The sequence below is a fragment of the Lutjanus erythropterus genome, chromosome 15 (genome assembly GCF_056507025.1).
Source record: "Lutjanus erythropterus isolate fLutEry1 chromosome 15, fLutEry1.hap2, whole genome shotgun sequence".
NCBI classification, from domain to species: Eukaryota; Metazoa; Chordata; class Actinopteri; order Lutjaniformes; family Lutjanidae; genus Lutjanus; species Lutjanus erythropterus.
The window spans coordinates 4919499-4936987 of record NC_139331.1 but is presented as its reverse complement, the minus strand read 5'-3'; the positions used below and the strand labels follow the sequence as shown (position 1 = coordinate 4936987).

At 39.5% G+C, this 17489-nt stretch overlaps 2 protein-coding genes across 2 annotated transcripts in view; both read left to right on the top strand.

The window, feature by feature from the left end:
* The window catches only part of LOC146313899 (uncharacterized), a 29907-nt gene extending 22914 nt beyond the window's left edge, over window positions 1-6993 (top strand). The window contains exons 19-23 of the mRNA XM_084737207.1: window positions 1117-1309; window positions 1548-1672; window positions 2052-2242; window positions 4530-4663; window positions 4799-6993. Coding sequence (XP_084593333.1) covers window positions 1117-1309; window positions 1548-1672; window positions 2052-2242; window positions 4530-4663; window positions 4799-5031 — 876 coding nt within the window. The 3' untranslated portion in view covers window positions 5032-6993. The remainder of the gene's footprint in view (window positions 1-1116; window positions 1310-1547; window positions 1673-2051; window positions 2243-4529; window positions 4664-4798) is intronic.
* Window positions 6994-7765: 772 nt separating this feature from the next.
* Window positions 7766-16218, top strand: cfap206 (cilia and flagella associated protein 206). Its single transcript, XM_084737384.1, has 12 exons — window positions 7766-7941; window positions 8665-8748; window positions 9473-9569; window positions 9718-9906; window positions 10117-10284; window positions 12050-12264; window positions 12421-12540; window positions 13192-13390; window positions 13526-13666; window positions 14520-14713; window positions 15150-15293; window positions 15489-16218. Exons 1-12 carry the CDS (start codon window positions 7834-7836, stop codon window positions 15708-15710), a joined length of 1881 nt encoding a protein of 626 aa, XP_084593510.1. The 5' UTR covers window positions 7766-7833; the 3' UTR covers window positions 15711-16218.
* Window positions 16219-17489: the final 1271 nt, after the last annotated feature.

Below are 17489 nucleotides of genomic sequence, written 5' to 3'. Positions count from 1 at the left end.
TGTTTGACATCTTTACATAAAGTTGATCAGAGAAACTGCAACCATTTCAACTGTGACTGCGTTTGAGCACCAAGCATCATTGATTTAAACGTAAATCATCACATCTGTTCTCTGTGTTAGAGAGGTAGCAGAAGAAATTCTAAGCCTTGTTGGATCTGCTCGCGTTTGCCTGGTTTAAGTTGCTGCAATACGCTGTTAAGATGAACACAAGACCTCCTGTATCCATTTCAAATTAAAAGTCATCCATCATTTCACTAAGCACAAACCCTTCATTTCCCAGCAAGGCTTTATTGTGAAACATTTGTGTAAAAAGGGCTAGGGGTTTCTCACAACACATTCCTGCAGAGGTCCCACAGTATCATTTTAACGAAGACTCGGCTTTAAGCCGGCTTTGTGTATTTGCACTGAACTAAGCAGCGCCGGCATAAAGCTGCCCCAGTGTCTCCTTTTACACAGTGAGCCAGCATCGCAGAGCCAAAAGAGGTGTGACATAACAACCACAGCAGCACACAGGTCAATGATTGATTCTGTTTGCCTGCTCTTTTCTAATCGCACGCAGAGTTCATAACCTCATGAATTTATAGCATAAAGCTTTTCATATGTTCCTGGATAAACAGTTAAGTTTGATGATCTGTGGGGAGGATTTCTCTCCTCCTGCACGTCTCAGTGCATGCAGGTCTGTGTCAGCCCTGTAAAAAGTGTCAGCTCATCTCTCTCTGCTTAAAACAACTGATAAATATGTGGAATACATTCAGAATTTGAAGAAAGTGGTCAGAAACATCAGTGAACATGTAACTTGGCAGTGTCCTGTTTCGTTGATCCTACTCTGAAAACTGACCCTCCATTTTGCACCTTTTGCGAGGCAGAATAAAGGCACGTTCCAACTCAGTCACAGGCTCTTATGTTTCATTTGGGAGTGGCCTGTGACACCTAGTGGTAAAATTCATTACAGGTTGAGTTTGGCTTCATATCAAACTGATCTTTAATACTGCTGTATCAGCTGTTATAACAAAACAACTGATGGGTATCAGCCACTTATAGACAAAGAGCAGTCTCAGTGACTGTAAATTTTCATGTCACGTTTACTAAATTCTAAACCGTCTGTTGTGATTTCAGATTTGGCACCACACATTTCAGCAGCTGTGTGTGGATCCAGAGGATCATCCGGTCCTGCTGACCGAGGCGGCCATGAACCCTGTGGAGAACCGTCAGCGCATGGTGGAGATCATGTTCGAGTGTTTCAGCGTTCCCTTCACCTACGTGGCCATGCAGGCGGTGCTGGCACTGTACGCAGCAGGGAGATCCACTGGTAATCTGATCTATTGATCTATCTTTTTATGTATTCACTTATGCATTGTGTTGTATAGAGACTCACAGATCAATGCTTGATTAAGTCATTAATTTGAAATGTGTCATTTCATTATAAGAACTTAATAGGACTTTGTAATGTCTGGGACTTGATTTGTCTCATCTTGACACGTTTAAACTACTCTGCAAAAGATCCAAAAGGAAATGTTTTCATTGCTTTCAATGTTTTTTCATTCCAGGTGTGGTGTTTGACTCTGGAGACGGAGTGAGCCACAGTGTTCCTGTGTTTGAGGGATATTGTCTGTCTCATGCAGTGCAGCGCTTCCCTCTGGCTGGTGTAGATGTTACAATGCATCTTAAAAAGGTATTCACTGTTAACACTAATAACAAAAAAATAGTGTGGTGAGAAAAGTACAAAAGCCCTGAGAGGCAAATGAGGAAAGAAATATTCTATAGGTCAATAAGGTCAATAAATTATGACCTGGTTACTCAAAATAATCCACAGACCTTGTTGTGAGCAGTAGAATCTACTGCGACTTAGTTAGAAGATTATCCAGGAATCACAATCTGGCTATTAGTTATTAGTAAGTTCCTTGACTTTTTGTTTTTTACAGGTGGAAAAAAGTTTTGCCAGGATCTTTTCTCCAAGCTGTATTTTTTTCATCTGTGAAAACAGGGATTGGTGAACATTAACCTACAGGTTGATTATTCACCTAAGTTGAATTGTCTGTCTGTGCTTGCAGCTCCTGCAGGAACAAGGTGTGTGCATGCGCACAACAGCAGAGTTAGAGATCGTGAGGGAGATGAAGGAGAAGTGCTGCTGTGTGGCTCTCAACTATGAAGCTGAGCTGAGTCAGGGGGGGCCGTCCTGCAGAGAGATGTATTACACCATGCCAGACGGACAGATCGTCACTCTGAGCACGGAGAGGTTCAGGTAACTGTCTGCACATCATGTCCTGCGTCAATGGACACTCAGTGGGGTCTTAAAGGATATCAATATTAATGCTGGAAAGCTGAGTACTCTAAATTTCATGTTTTGGCAGGGTTTAATAATAAATCTCAGTGGCTTTTAGAATGGGGAAATGATTAGTTAAATGTAGAACATACCAAACAAAAAGAGCTCTATAATAAGCACATTTGGAGTCAATTTCCTCTTAAAGTATGGAATTGTATGTGGGATGTGGTAAGCCTAGATGTCCAAAGAGAAACCTCTTAGGTTTCTAAGTAATAAGTCTTATCTCATTTCTATAATCTCTACAGAAAGAGGAATGAGAAACAAAACGTAACTCCTCCTAAAACCACAAATTGACGTTTTTATCTACCAGTGGCAACACTGGCCCACCATTTTGGTTCAGACTGAAATATCTACTTTATGGATTGGATGGATTAAATTGGCATGGCAACAGACATTTATGAATTCAAATCTGCTGACTTTTCCTGTAGGGCCATCATTTGATTGTAATTTAGTTTTTAATTGAAATATATACAACCCTGGATCCGAATGACAGAGTTGGGATGGCTGTGTAAAATGTAAATAAAAACAAAATTTTGACCTTTTATGCAACTGAATACAGCACAAAGACAAGATATTGGTCATATATTCATGTTGATGCCAGAAACATGTTCCAAAAGGTTGGGATGGATCATGTTTATCACTGTCATACACCAGCTTTTCTTTTGACAACACTCAGTCAGCGTTGGGAACCAAGGACACTAATTGTTGAAGATTTGAAAGTGAAATTCTTTCTCATTCTTGCTTGATATATGACTTCAGGTGCTCAACAGTCTGGGGTCTCTGTTTTAGTATTTTGTGCTTCATAATGCACCACACATTTTCAATGGGAGACAGGTCTGGACTGCAGGCAGATCAGTCTAGTACCTGAACTCTTCTACTACAAAGACACGCTGTTGGAACACGTGCACTGTGTGTCTTGGCATTGTCTCGCTGAAATAAGTTGTTCCAAAACCTGTATGAACCTTTCGGTATTAATGGGGCCTTCACAGATGTGACAGTTACCCATGATGCCATGGGCACTAACACACTCTCATACCATCACAGCTGCTGTCTTTTGAAGTTGGCACTGGTAATAATCTGAATGGTCCTCTTCCTCTTTAGTCCAGAGGACATGACATCCATGATTTGTGAAAACAATGTGAAATGTGGACTCATCAGACCACAGCTCACTTTTCCTCTTTGTGTCAGTCCATCTCAGATGAGCTCAGGTCCAGAGAAGTCTGCAGTGTTTCTGGATGTTGTTGATATGTCTTTCTCTTTGCATGGTAGAGTCTTAACTTTTATTTGTAGATGCAGAGACAAACTGTGTTTACTGACAACAGTTTTCCAAAGTGTTCCTGAGCTCATGTAGTATCCTTTATACAATGATGTGGTTTTTTTAATGCAGTGCTGCCTGAGGGGTCAAAGGTCACAGACATTCAGTGCTGGTTTTCAGCCTTGCCCCTTACATGTAAAGAGTTCTCTGGATTCTCTGAATCTTTAATGATATTATGGATTGTAGATGGTGAAATCACTAAATTCCCTGCATTGTGAGTTGAGTAATATTGTTCTTTTGGACTCTTACCTCACATGAGTGTATATTTACAAAACATCTGTGAAGATTAACAGTTTGAACATTAATTATCTTGTCTTTGTACTGCATTCAACTGAGTACAAGGCAAAGAGTTTGTGAATTGTTTCATTCTGTTTACATTAACATTTTAGTTTCAACATTTAAACTTTTTTGGAATCAGGGTTGTATGAACAATACCAAATTTTTGGATGGATTTCCATAATATTTGATACATACATTGAAGTCATCCTCAGAATGAATTGCAGTCACTTTGATCCTCTTGTCATCCAGCATCATCAGCAGGTCCAGGTTTTAAGTTGTCCGATATCTTGATTTGTTACCAAATATCTGTGGAATTAATAACAGTTGTGACCCCTCAAACTCAACTTCAAACAATAACTGATCTGGCTAAAACTGATTTTAAAATTATTTGGCACCCACCATTTTGGGAATTACCTTGTCTACCTGGCTTTGATCTTGTAGAATAAATATCAGATACTCCCTTGAGATCTGGTATCGGAGAGCCTCGTCCGACAGGTGCAGCCCACATGTCAGACTGTTGAGACAGTCCAGGTCCCTCTGTTCAGAGCACACTCCTCAGACAGGGCAACTACCTCTTCTAACAGTCCACCACTCTCCCCCTCATTCATCCAGGGCCCCTGAGATCCTCTTCAAACCTGAGCTGATTGGACGGGACCACTATGGGATGCATGAGAGTGTCTTCAAGTCAATCCTCGGCTCAGACATTGACCTGCGGCGCTGCTTCCTGGGAAACATTGTGCTGTCAGGTAACAGTTGGTTCTTGTTAAGGTGTTACACAACAGTCCAAGGGCTCCCAGATGCTCTCCAGCTGTGCCAGCCAATCAAAAGCACAGCCTGTCACGCTTTATGCCTTGATTTTGTTTTTTCATCTCTTGCTTAAGGTGGGAATACTCTGCTGGCCGGCCTGCCTGAGCGGCTCCAGACTGAAATCAAAGGACTGGTTGCCAGCGACATGGCTGAGAGCGTCCGCGTCACCAGCCCCAAGCACAGAGACTTCTCGGTGTGGAGTGGAGGAGCAGTGCTGGCCAACCTGCCCACATTCAGCTCTGCGTGGATCAGTCAGGAAGAATATGAGGAGTATGGCCCGCAGATCGTCTTCAGGAAGTGCTTCTGAGGCTGGAAGGTGGGCACGCTGGACTCTAATAATGAATTAAATAATATAATTTTACCAAGTGCAATATACCTCCAGCTCTAATACAGTGCCATGGACTGGTCCTCTTTTAATTATTTGTCTTTTTTTATGTATTGATGAGTTTGTTTGTGGAGTCAGTTTTACCGTCATCACTGTGGATCCCGACACCAGTGGGTTTCAGTCAGCCTGCTGCCTGCTTTATTGATCCAGCAACATGGCGAGGATGAAAGTGGTGTTCCTGTCTGTCAATGTTTTTGTCCCTCAAGAACCTTCAACTGTCTTAAGTTTCCCATTCTGGGAATATATTTCTGTGTCCTGAGAATTTAAGCACAAGTGTATTAATGTTTGTGGTTGAGGGACTAAAATTGAAGCTGGCCTTTAATTGATGTCTGCCAACTTTGTTTCCACAATAAGCAGCTGAGGGACATAAACTCAATATGATGACTATATATTAATCTAATATCAAATTACTGTGTGTATTTTTACAAAATTTAAAGTAAATTCAGAATAACACATTATCTTTATGTCTTAGACATGGTGAAAGTTGCATAAAATTTGAATTTTGGACCAGTGCAGCTGTGCAGTGTACATAACTAGAATTTTTTTTTTTTTTATCAGTATAGCAGCAGTAAATTATCTTTATGATGGTTTATTTGGGCCACTGTTATGAAAGAAAACTGTTCTCAAAATGTTATGACTTAATTCTTGTTTCTTTAAACGTTACAACCTTTTTCTTAATATTTTGAATTTTTACTTGTAATGTGACTCTTCCCCCTCACCATTGTGACTTTTTTGTCATTACATTACAACTTTTTTCTCAAAATATTAATTGTTGTAAGACTTCTTCCCCTGATCATTACAATATATTCCTTACAACTTGTAAAAGAATTAAGTAGCAGTATGACTTTCTCATAACATTACAGTTTTCATTACTTTGTTTACAATTTTTCTCACTTTTCCCCCAAGCAGTGAGCCTTAAAACTCATCAAGCGTGATGTCTCCCAAAAGTAAAACATCAATGTACATGAATGTTTAGTGTTGCTGCAGTAATGTGAACTGGAGAGGAGAAGCCTGTGGATTTGTGGGATATGAAGTTTATATTCTAAAAAAAATCAGTTGGCTGAGTTCTGTGTCACTAATGGTTCTTTTCCCACATGCTGATTGTCCACCTGAGCTGACTTTTGATTGGTTAAGTGTTAGTAATAATGAAGTGCAGGTCCATGGTGGTTGAGAGATGTGAGGTGTAGCACTGGTCTGGTAATACCTATCACTTTATTTCAGTCTGTTTAAATAATCAGACGGTGTTAAATGCTACTGCTGCAGGTACAGTGTTCTGTCGTTTGTGTCAAGTTGAAATCGTCTTGAATAATTTTTCTATTTGCGTGCAGTGTCTTGTCACAAATTCTTTTTTCTTGTGTATCTTCTGATCTGAGAACATGCTTGTGTGGATTTTAACACTTGCACAGTAGCACTGATTTTTGTGAAAGGTGTTCCAACGTCTGCTGCAGTGATCTCATTACCGTGGTTCCTGAAAAAAAACCCTTTGTCAACCCTGTGTATTTATTCTCTGTATTTATACTCTAGTCTGCGTTGCATGGAATTATTTTGTTGCATGTAATTTAGTTGTGCATTTTTGCATACTTTGTCTGCATGTTTTTCTTTGTATTTTTTCTCTGAAGGCACAGAGTTGTCATGTGACCTAAAGCTCAGCTCTTAAGTGGAAATCGGCGTTAAATGTGACTTTGGAGCTCAGTGTGAGTCTTATCTAAGGACAGAGATGAACTGCTCAGCCTGCCTTGTTCACTGGCTGTAGTTTGAAGAGAACAGGATCTCCTCTTCCTCCTCCAAATGTACTGTAACAGTCTGGACTGAGTCTAGCAATTTTTCACCCAAACCATGCTATTTAAGTCATGTCTGTTTTTATAATAAATATTTTAATCATCATTTGTGGTGTTCCTTTTTGTTCAGTTCGAGTATTTTCCACAGTTCTAGCTGAATAAATGCATTCCTGAGGCTGTCTAAGCAGGAAATAAATGGGAATCACTCCAGTAAGAATGGAATTTCTACTAGTCCTATCATATGCATCCACTGTTAAAGACTGCAGAAGTTTGAAGTCAATTCCACATTTAATACAGTACATTATACCTCCTCAAATATAAAAAATTAAATAGAAAAATATGAGGACTTACTTAAACAAGTTCATCTCTTACAACCCTTTTTTGTAGTCTTGCAAAATCACAATTTCTTAGCAATGTAAGTATTTGTTTCCCTTTTGAATATAATTCAATTAAATGTATTAAGCCTTAAATTCTTAAATGTATTATTATTGGGTTTGTCATAATTTGAATTGTAAATGTACCTTCCTTTGCAACAATGACTGAAATGTGTCTTTTTTTTACATTGATATAAAATGTGTTCTGTTGACTTGAAATAGCAGTGTAAACACGGGTGTTAGCAATGGTACTAATTAAGGTCCCGTTCCATTTAGTGTAGCAGAGCCTTTCCAGTGAGCCAGCATCTACCAGAGCAGCACCTTGATTCTGTTTGACCTGAATGGAACAGAACCTTAATTAGTATAATTGCTTACACTTGTGTTTACACTAAACGGCTGCTGTGGAACAGGTCTGTTGTAGCGCCCTCTAGTGGACCCGGTCACCTAATACAGCCTTGGGTGACGCCGTGTTACTATGACGACCAGTTATCAACAGACCGTAGTATATGTAACCAGTTAGCTGTGTCAGTACCAATTAACTAGCTAAAATTAATAACTTTTTATTGGTAGAAATGCCTGGAGCCCAAGCAGGAAACGTCATTAAAAGGCTTATTAGTGAAATAGCGCAGCAGTGTGTGGTCAGAGGACATGTGGTCTCGGACACTTTGGTGGCTTTCATGGTCAGTAAGTAATAACCTGAACTAACCTGCTGTTGAGCTAACGTTAGCTAGATCTATAGGTTAGTTAGCTTAACGGTAGCTAGCCAAACGCTAATGCGTCATCGTTAAGTCCAGTTTGGACGCTGTAAGGCTAATATGTACTTCTTACTCTTCATGCACACCCGATTTTAATGAAAAGGGCATAAGTTATCTACTAGTTTATGGAGTAACGGATTGCATGTAACGAGATAATACGTAATCTGGATACCAAAAAAGTAGCTAAATTACTCCATTACAGTTGACAATTAGTAATCAGATTAAAGATACATTCAGTAAAAATAGGTATTATTAGTAGGATTGCAATTTTAAAATAGTGCACAGTGTGCAGTTACCAATTCATTATTTGATCAGTGTCAACATTTCTTGTTTTTAAATCAACCAAACAATCAGTAAATTGCACACAACAAAGGGAGGAACAGCTAGACAAACTAATAAACCCAACAACAAATATCCTATGAAATGACTATTAAATTAGTCTGCATCTACTCTTATAATTGATTAATAGTTTTGAGGAATTTTTAAATTTAAAAAAGAACTTATTTCTATGATCGCTGATGTAGTATTTTGAAACTCTGTAGAATAAAGTATTCTGCAATTCATGTTAAACCCAGTCTGACACCCACTGATGGCTCTAAACTCCATTCTGGGAACTGCTGCTCTCTACACTTTGTTAAATCTTCTCAGGTGAAAGCTGTCGTGTTGGACCCAAGAAATGGCTTTAGTGTTGATCGGACACTGACCAAACAAGACATCCAAAAACTTGAAGAGGTGAGTTACTTGCTGTAATAGATTACTTTAGATGAACTTAACTAATCCCCCCTCAGTTGATGATGCTGCACTGAATCCCTCTGTACTTTTTGATGTTTTCACACTGAGCAAGTGTACTAGAAACATTATCTTGAGGACAAGTTACAGCTAATATACTGGTATTATATTGTCATTGTTGTCATTATTTTGTACTCACTTACACTGTAGTTGTATTCCATAAGTTAATCCAAATATTTAGGAATTTAATAAGTTTGTTTTCTCCATGCCAGAACTGCAGCCAGTGATTTTAGAAATACTGAGATCGTGAGGCCAAGTCCCCAGCAGAATATTTTGACTAGAAACCACACAGAAAATATATTGAAGTTTTTTGAATTACTTAAATTCTTCATGTTCTATTTGATTTAATTTCCCAACATGAAGAGCTAAAGCATTTAGATTTAGTTTCTCCACACTGCTAAACATAAAATTCTGGTGGAGAAATGCTCAATTCTTATATTTATTTATTTGTTCATCTAAAAGTGGACCAATTTAAAGCAGACTGAGTTTAGAGATATTTATTTATTCAGTGTTAGTTTGCGCTGTAGAATATATCTCCCTCCCGTTTCCTAAAACCAGCATGTGTGTGACTTCGGTGTCCACAGTGGTGACAACAGCCCTGCTTCAAACATCACAGTGTCGATACTGATCCTTTGTTTCTAATCTCCATCTGTAATGTTTCTTACAGCTGTGTCTGGATAAACTGGTGGAAAAGTGCAGCCCCTCCCTCGACACGATCAAAATGCAGTTGTATTTTGGTTTGAATTACACCTCCAGACGTAAGTGTCGCTGTATGAAATTGAAGATACAAAACTCTCTTTAGCTTGGAATCAAAGCTAATTAAATGTATCTGCATTCTGAATGAATGAAAGAAAGAACTAGTGTTCTGATGTGAATATCATGACAAAGCAGGTTCTGTGTGTTTTTGTGCAGGTGAGGTTCTTGAAGAGAACCACCGTCTGGTGGAGTCCAGGCTGAGCACAGTGAGCAGAGAGATCACTGACAGCAGGGTGCAAACACGGGAGGAGTTGGACGCTTTGTACCAGAAAATCGTCACATACATTCTGCTGCGCTCCGGCATGGGCTCACCTACAGATGCCAGCACTGTGCGGGAGGCCACAGGTTTGACACTTTGACACTCAGTCAGTAAAAGCACAGTGACAGAATTTTGCCTGCTGGAGTGCCACCAGTTTTAACAACTCACAAATGATGTTCCATGATTTCAAAACCTTTTTGTTCAAAAGTAAGATCCTTTTTTGTTTAAGCGTACATTGCAGCGTAATTGTTTTAATGTGGATGATAATGACTTCTCCTCCGCTTCTCTCGTCCCAGCCGCCCTGCAGAGCGTCTTCCCTCAGACTGAACTGGGAGTCTTCATGGTGCTCTTGAAGAGGGACAAGGAGCAGCAGCTCAGTGAGCTCACCATGATCGTCACAGGGATCAGACTCTTCAACAAGACCAACAAGAAGGAGGAAGAGGAGGCTGACCGCCAGGATCTAAGTACAGTACACACAATTACTGACGTAACAAGAGTTCGGTTTATGAAAATTGTTAAACACACATTAGTATTACTATCAGATGTCAAACAATTTAATGTTCCTTTTTTAAAGATAAGACACATTAACAGAATATTCAGCTTGTTTTTTAAAGGTAAGTTTTCTAAATGGTGGGAAAAATAATACCATCTTCTGAGTAGATGACAAAGCGGGCCTGGCCGAGATCAGTGAAGAACGCTGACTCCGCTGACTCAGCAGGTATGAAGTCCTCTCACAGCAGCCAGCTTGGCAACAGTCAGTGAAGACTTCGCTGACATTCATGAGATGATTCCTGGGAACTGAGGTTCAAACCGCGGGTTCACACAGGAAGCTCTCTGCTTTTTAGAATAACTTTCCACATCCAGCTGAACACTCGTGTCAGTCTGAATCACAAGTTTAGGTTGCAGCACAGAATACATAGAATATGTAAATATATGATATATGACAATATCATGTGACCATTTACCACAATCTGTTACATTTATGTAAACTCACAAAATGCAACTAAATTATGATTCAACAATTTTATGACTGAACTCTTCCACATATTTCTCATGTAGACATACCATGGAAATTTCAAAATAAAGGTGAATCTTAACGGTGACAATATAGATTGATATTTTCACTTTGCATCGATATTGGATCATTGAACACTGAACCAATGTATCGATCCAGATCATTGTATCATGACAGCCCTAGTCAGCGGCAAAATGTATTTTGGACACCTAAAAAGTGTGTGCTATATTTAGAAGATTTTCCATGCTTCACCTTGCTGTCAGACAGACTTTCACAACAGCAAACTGCTGTTATATAAACCAAATATCACTCTCTCCAAACCAACCAAACAACATGGGAAAATGTGTGACTTAAGTGAATCTTAACTAACACTTTAAAACACTAAAGTCACACAATAACACACACTAACTTTTGCTTTGGAGAGAGCAACATTTGGCTTATATAACGGCAGTTTTATGCAAATAAGGAAAGACTGTGGTTTTATTTTGTTTTTCGCTCTGTGTGTATGTGTGTGTCTGTGTGTGTTTTTGCAAGGGGGATGACGTTTCTTATGGGCTCAGTAATTCAACTCTTAAATTCACCTTCTTGTGGTTTTGTTTATTGGAAAATCAGTGTGTCTCTTCTTGGATTAATATATTCTTTACTTCTTGAAAAGCAGAGTGGTGTGTTTGTCTCTTTTGCTGGAGATGTTTATTTTAAGGTTGCATGATCATTTCCATTGATGTACGCTTAAGGAATACAACCTTTGTGTTGGCTTATTTTGAATGTGTGGGACTAGAAAATTTTTGTCAGGCTGTTACCTGGCTGGCACCCCAAACAATGAAGTAAATGACAAATTATAAAATAAAAATAAAATAACAGTTGGAAAAGTCTGTCTTACAGCAAGGTAAAGCAGTAAAAATATTCCAAATAAAACTTACACTTAAACTGACTGATTGATATTTTTATGTGTCTAAATGTTCCTCCTACTGCTCGTCCAAACTGGGGTGTGTTGACTGCTATCTACTGTAGGTAATACACTGACCTAATATAACCACTCTTCAAATAATCTGAAGTGACCCTTTAAAGTTTCAAAACGTCAGACAGACTCTGGGAAGCCTTACTTTATTGCATTGTACATTATAACATTTTGTATCTTAAACTACATCATCAGACTCAAATGATCAGTACTGTATTTGTAAATACAGAGTCGTACTTTTACGTTCCGTCCACAGTTCCCACAATTCTTGCCGAAGCTCTTCCAGTCACCAGTGATGGCATCAAAAACGAGCTGAGTGCGTCACGGAGTTTGGCGTGGAAATACACAGCTGTGCTGGAGAAGCTGACAGACCCCGACAGTCAGCCTGCAGAGTGTGACGTGCCCATCGTCCTGCTCAAACAAGCTCTCTACAACGTCAGGCAGCATGAAGTCTTCCTCAAAATGTTACTGGTGAGCTAACAGTGGCTGCTAACGATGGTCTGTGTAGATACATCTGTTACTATTATAATGTGAAATGACGTAACAGTCATCCATTTTGCAGCTTAATAAGTAAAAGAAGGCAGGTGATTCATTTTTCATAAATATGTGTTTTCTGTTTACCACCAGGCTGATGCATGTTTATGTGGTAATCACGCTGAGATCCTGCAGACTGAGCTGTTGTCACAGATGAATCTGCTGAAAGAAACTGTGAAGTCAAAGACAGCTGTGCCCACTGCAAAGGTTTTTGTAAGTGTCTTGGTACAGCACCACAGTAAATTCTTCTTCCAGCCTGCATGAGTATGATTTACCAGTAAGATTCATATTTTAATGACATGAAAACATAAGATTTTCACACAGTCAGAGAAAGTAAAGGTTACGTTGTCCTGCTCGTAGTTCAGGCGCAACCCAGCATTACATTCATTTGGTCGCCTGTCAATGGTGTCCAGGAAGACACAGGAAACGTCAACTGATGTGTCAGAGAGTGATGAAAGAAGTCCGTGAACATGACTAAGCGTAACGCAAATAAAGCTTAAATAATACTCCACCCATGAGCAGTTCTGCCTGGGACATATCAGATAGAACTTCATCAGCTATGGTGTTAGTTTAACAGTGGAGACAACAACTCCCATGAACCCACACCACTTCATGACATCGTTAAACTTTGTCTTTTGTCATTGTTTTGATGTGAGACCTCTAGTGGCAGAAATGACTTACTGTGCATTTTCGATTTATCCTTTTTTACACCATTTTTACTTTGTTAGTGATTTTGTGTATTTTATATGTGTATTTTTCATACCACATGGCTATGCTATGCATGCTATATATAAACCCCTGAATTTCTTTAGTTTTTGTTATTTCTACTGCCTCTTTCTTCTCATTCTTCATACTGTGTTTCAGCCCCTGTTCAAGTCTCTGTCAAAGCTGTGGTCTGGACTTCAGGATGAGGCCGAGCTGCTCAACATCCTCAACAGCATCAGGCTCAATCTGCAGCCCTTCGTCGCCTCTCAGGCCAAAATCTTTCCTGAAGCTTATCTGGACGACCTGCTGGAGGCTTCAGAGGTGAAGACAGATGAACAGAGAATGACTGAGTCCTCAGGTATGACTGATGTCACCAACAGATATGGGATATCAGCATCTAAAGTAATGTGATTCTGTTCCACGAGTCTCACAGAAACTGGACTGAAACGGAGAGATTTTAAATGTGGTTGTTCTTCTTCATGCTTCCTTTCAGATGAGCGTGTTGTTCCAGCTGAGATGAAGACACAGGAGTGGCTCCTGCCTGAAACAGTAGACAGCTTCAATGATCTGCCCTTAGAATATAACGGAGTCTGTGGCTATACGCTTGTGAACAGAGATGGGCTTCTACTGCCAGGTGCTGTTCTTTATGATGCATACACTTTTTTTTGTCGCTGATTCACCAGTGGCCAAACAGTATTAGACAACATGCTGGGACAAACAGATACACAAAGAAAGATATAACTTCATGTAGGTTGCAACATTTGCCAGATTTACAAGAAAATAATTAAGAATTTGTCTTAAACAGCATCTTACAAAGTTTTGAAAGTTTCTCCTAACTCAGCAACTCCTAAAACTGTGTGATTTTTTAAGGGAATCTGGGGATATCACAGTTAGTGTTTTTTTACAAACATCTGCTGCTTATCTTGGCAGGTAATCATGTCATTTGCATGACAGTGAGCCAAATGATGGACCCACAGGAAGTCAGTTGAGTAGGCGGTCTTTGGCCAAGGACACATTGTAAACAAGATCTTTGAGAACCGTCACTTGGGGCAGTGACTCACTCCCAGTTTTCAGGCAGGTTATGTTGGCCTCAGGCTTGGAGGTGCTGATTGTCGTTCTGGATGCTCCACACTTGTCTGCAAACTACAAAAAGCAGACATCCAGTCCTGAGGTCACCAAAGTGGCAACATCCCCAGATTCTGTCCACGGACATCACAAACAGAAGAGGAGCTCTGATTGTTTGTCGGCTCTGCACAATCATGCTGTCTAAAAGAGCTTTTTAGAGGCTGTTACATGATCCTGTAAGCACTTGAAGCATACTGAGGTCTTAAGAATTGACAAATGTATATGGGTCACATTTCTTATCCATGCCTTATTTTAATCTTGCAATTTTTCTCAGGACATACATTCTGTTTAAAGGGATGCAGACTGATCAGCTTGTCCCTGAAGTTTGTTCAGTTTGAAATATTTTGTCACTTGTTTTGCAGGTAATCCACATGTTGGCGTCCTGAAACACAAAGAGAAGCTCTATGTTTTCAGCTCCAAAGAAGCTGCCTTGAAATTTGCCTCCAGTCCAGACGACTTCATCGAAGAGGTGGCAGAGAAAGCCAAGCGCCTCCCTGAACTCATTCATCTCCTCAAACTCCACCAGCAGTTCTCCTCCGTCAGTCCTTACTCTGAGGTCAGCAGCTCCGTTCACACAGAAGTACATACTTCAGTTATTGAGCCACAGCTTTACCACACAAATTCCTCATTTTAGACACACACAGTATATGTGGATAGCTAAAAACACTTCTTTATTAAAGCCACCACACTGTTAAAAAAAAGTTGAGACAACTTAAAGTTTCAAGGCAGTGCACTGCAATTTACTTTTCTTCTTTAGATAAACTTGAATCTTTAAGTTGTAGAAACAAAAAAAAAAATCAAAAATCGGTCATAGGAAGCTGCAAACCTGATTTTCTTATTTAAATAATTTATGACTACATCTAGTGGTGGTGAGAGTGATACTATGTCTGACAGCGTTGCACACTGCTACCTGCACAGAAACGTCACTTTTTCCTCACTCTGTCCTCGCTGGGTGTTCGATCCAAATGTGTTGTTGTCTTGTGGTTTTGCAGATGCAGCCAGGAGAGAGTTTAATGGTGAAGCCCGTCACCAAGAGTGAGAGCGGCACACAGACTGACCTCCACCCAGTGGAGACGAACATTGTCAGGTCATATGAGTGGAATGAGTGGGAGCTGCGAAGAAAGGCTATGAAACTGGTGAGCCAGAGTTCACGTTGCATTTCCATTAACAATCATACAGTATACATACATACTTTATTGTTTTTGGGAAGAAAAACTCTCCAACGTACCAAGAATTGTGTTCATTGACACTATTTAAAGAATCCGTTCGGGGTCTGACAGGATGATTCTTGCTGATTTAATAACACGTCTGTTTGTATTTCATAATCGCAGGCTGATCTTCGGACCAAAGTGACACACTCAGCGCAGACTGATCTGAGCCACATGAGACGGGAGAACGTCAGTCAGACCTGGCTGCCCAGGGACGCTGCCACTCAGAGCAAGAGAGACGGTGAGAGCAGCATGCCCAAACCTCAGACCTACCTGGCAGGTCTGAGGGGACAAAGAGACGGACACGTGGTCAACATAAACCTGACCAGATCTGTTGATGAGTAATCAAGGTGGCCAATAAAAAAACAATTTGTTGTTGTGTACAATAAACATTAATGTGAGCAGCATGTTCTAATTTATATTTATTTTGCTCTTGTGTTACTTGAAGAGGACTGACGGGGTCTGCACCCAACTTATGATAATGTAATTAATATTTTCAATTTGTTTTTTTTTAAATGCATGCATGTTAACAGGTTAGTAAGCTGTTTAGGCTGGAATTTAACACGGGCATGAAACCCATAGCCTAGTGGGAAATCTCACCCTCTCCATTTCCTCAAGTTCCTGTAACATGCATGTTTTGCTGAGAAATACTGGATGTAAAAGTAGTTTCTTTATATGAAAACTTCAGAGGGACCCTTTTAAGCTTAGTTCAGTATTTTCACTACTGTCCATAAATTATTTCCTGAATACATCTTTGTATTCACATAAGCATTCTGACTGCAGCTAGATCTGAGAGTTTGGCTTGGACTTTGACTAAATGAGATGTGAATAAATAAAATAGCTGCTAAAAAATTATTTATTTTAAAGATTTTATTTTATTTTCTGAATCATAATAACCTCAACCCAGCAGGAAAAAGGCATTTGAATGGAACATTGTCTCTTGAGACAAAGAAATCTCTTTCTTTCTCTAACAATTTTCAAATGAACTTTTTATAGAGTAAACCTATCTTTACTTATATATATCCTAAATCTATCACTTTTGTATTTCCTGAACTTGTCATTTCATTATTTATCTATATCCTAAACTTACTAGAACACAGAGCTGTGCATCATCAGCATGATGATGGAAAAAAGTGATATATCTACAAATGACATCGCTAAGTGGGAGTATATAAAATAGAATTGGTCCCAAACCGGAGGCACTTTAAAGTGTAGTTTGTATGGAGGTGAAATATGGTAACCAATAGAAACAAGACAATTGTAATTCTGCAAGCAGGAGGCGGACCACTAACAGGCTTTCTCAGATGAAGTACATTTGTTATTTTAAGCACAGTCTCAGTGCTGTGGTATTAACCTGAGTCGAGTCCCCCGTCACGTCGTCCACTTTGACAGAATTCTTGAAGAAAAGATGCTGTTCCCTTCATTGTCAGTCACTCTGGTTTTCTTGAGGACACTGCAGGTAACAACATATAATCAAACAATTTATTTGAGTATAATACTAAAAATTCTTTGTATTCTGTTTTCATAGGGGTCAGAAAAAAGTTAGATGGTATTAGGATGATGACACTTGACTGAAATGAAGGTAACTTCTTCTAAAGGCCTGTGTGAAAAGGGGGAAGGTAAGGTGGACGATGATCAGAGTTATTTTTTCCCACCTCATAAAGTTCCTCCAGAGCCACATTATAAACATTTTATGGCTCTTTTCACAGGCTAGTAGAGTAGACGAGTACCATACCAGAATACCAAAATTTTAAACTTTTTCATGACAGCAAAAAGGGAAAAAAGTCTTAGCCACACAAAATAGCACAGTGCTGGTACAGAAAAAGAAGCTGAACACTGTCTGGTTTTGTTGCAAGCCAAATTCCGGCAGGACAACAAGGACTGAACCAAACTGAGGTCTTGAATGAGCACTTAGCACTTTGCTACTCTGAATATAATCAAATGTTAGTATCATAGTAATTATACCTTTGACAAGCTCACTGACTAGTACTCCTCATGACAAGTTAACCACAGATTACTGTGCCCTTTTTTCTCAGAATTGTTTAAACAGTATGCAGTGTTGTGTGTAGCTGTTTTGAAGTGAGACTGTTATAAATTTAGCCGTCGTGGTGGGGGTGGTGTTAC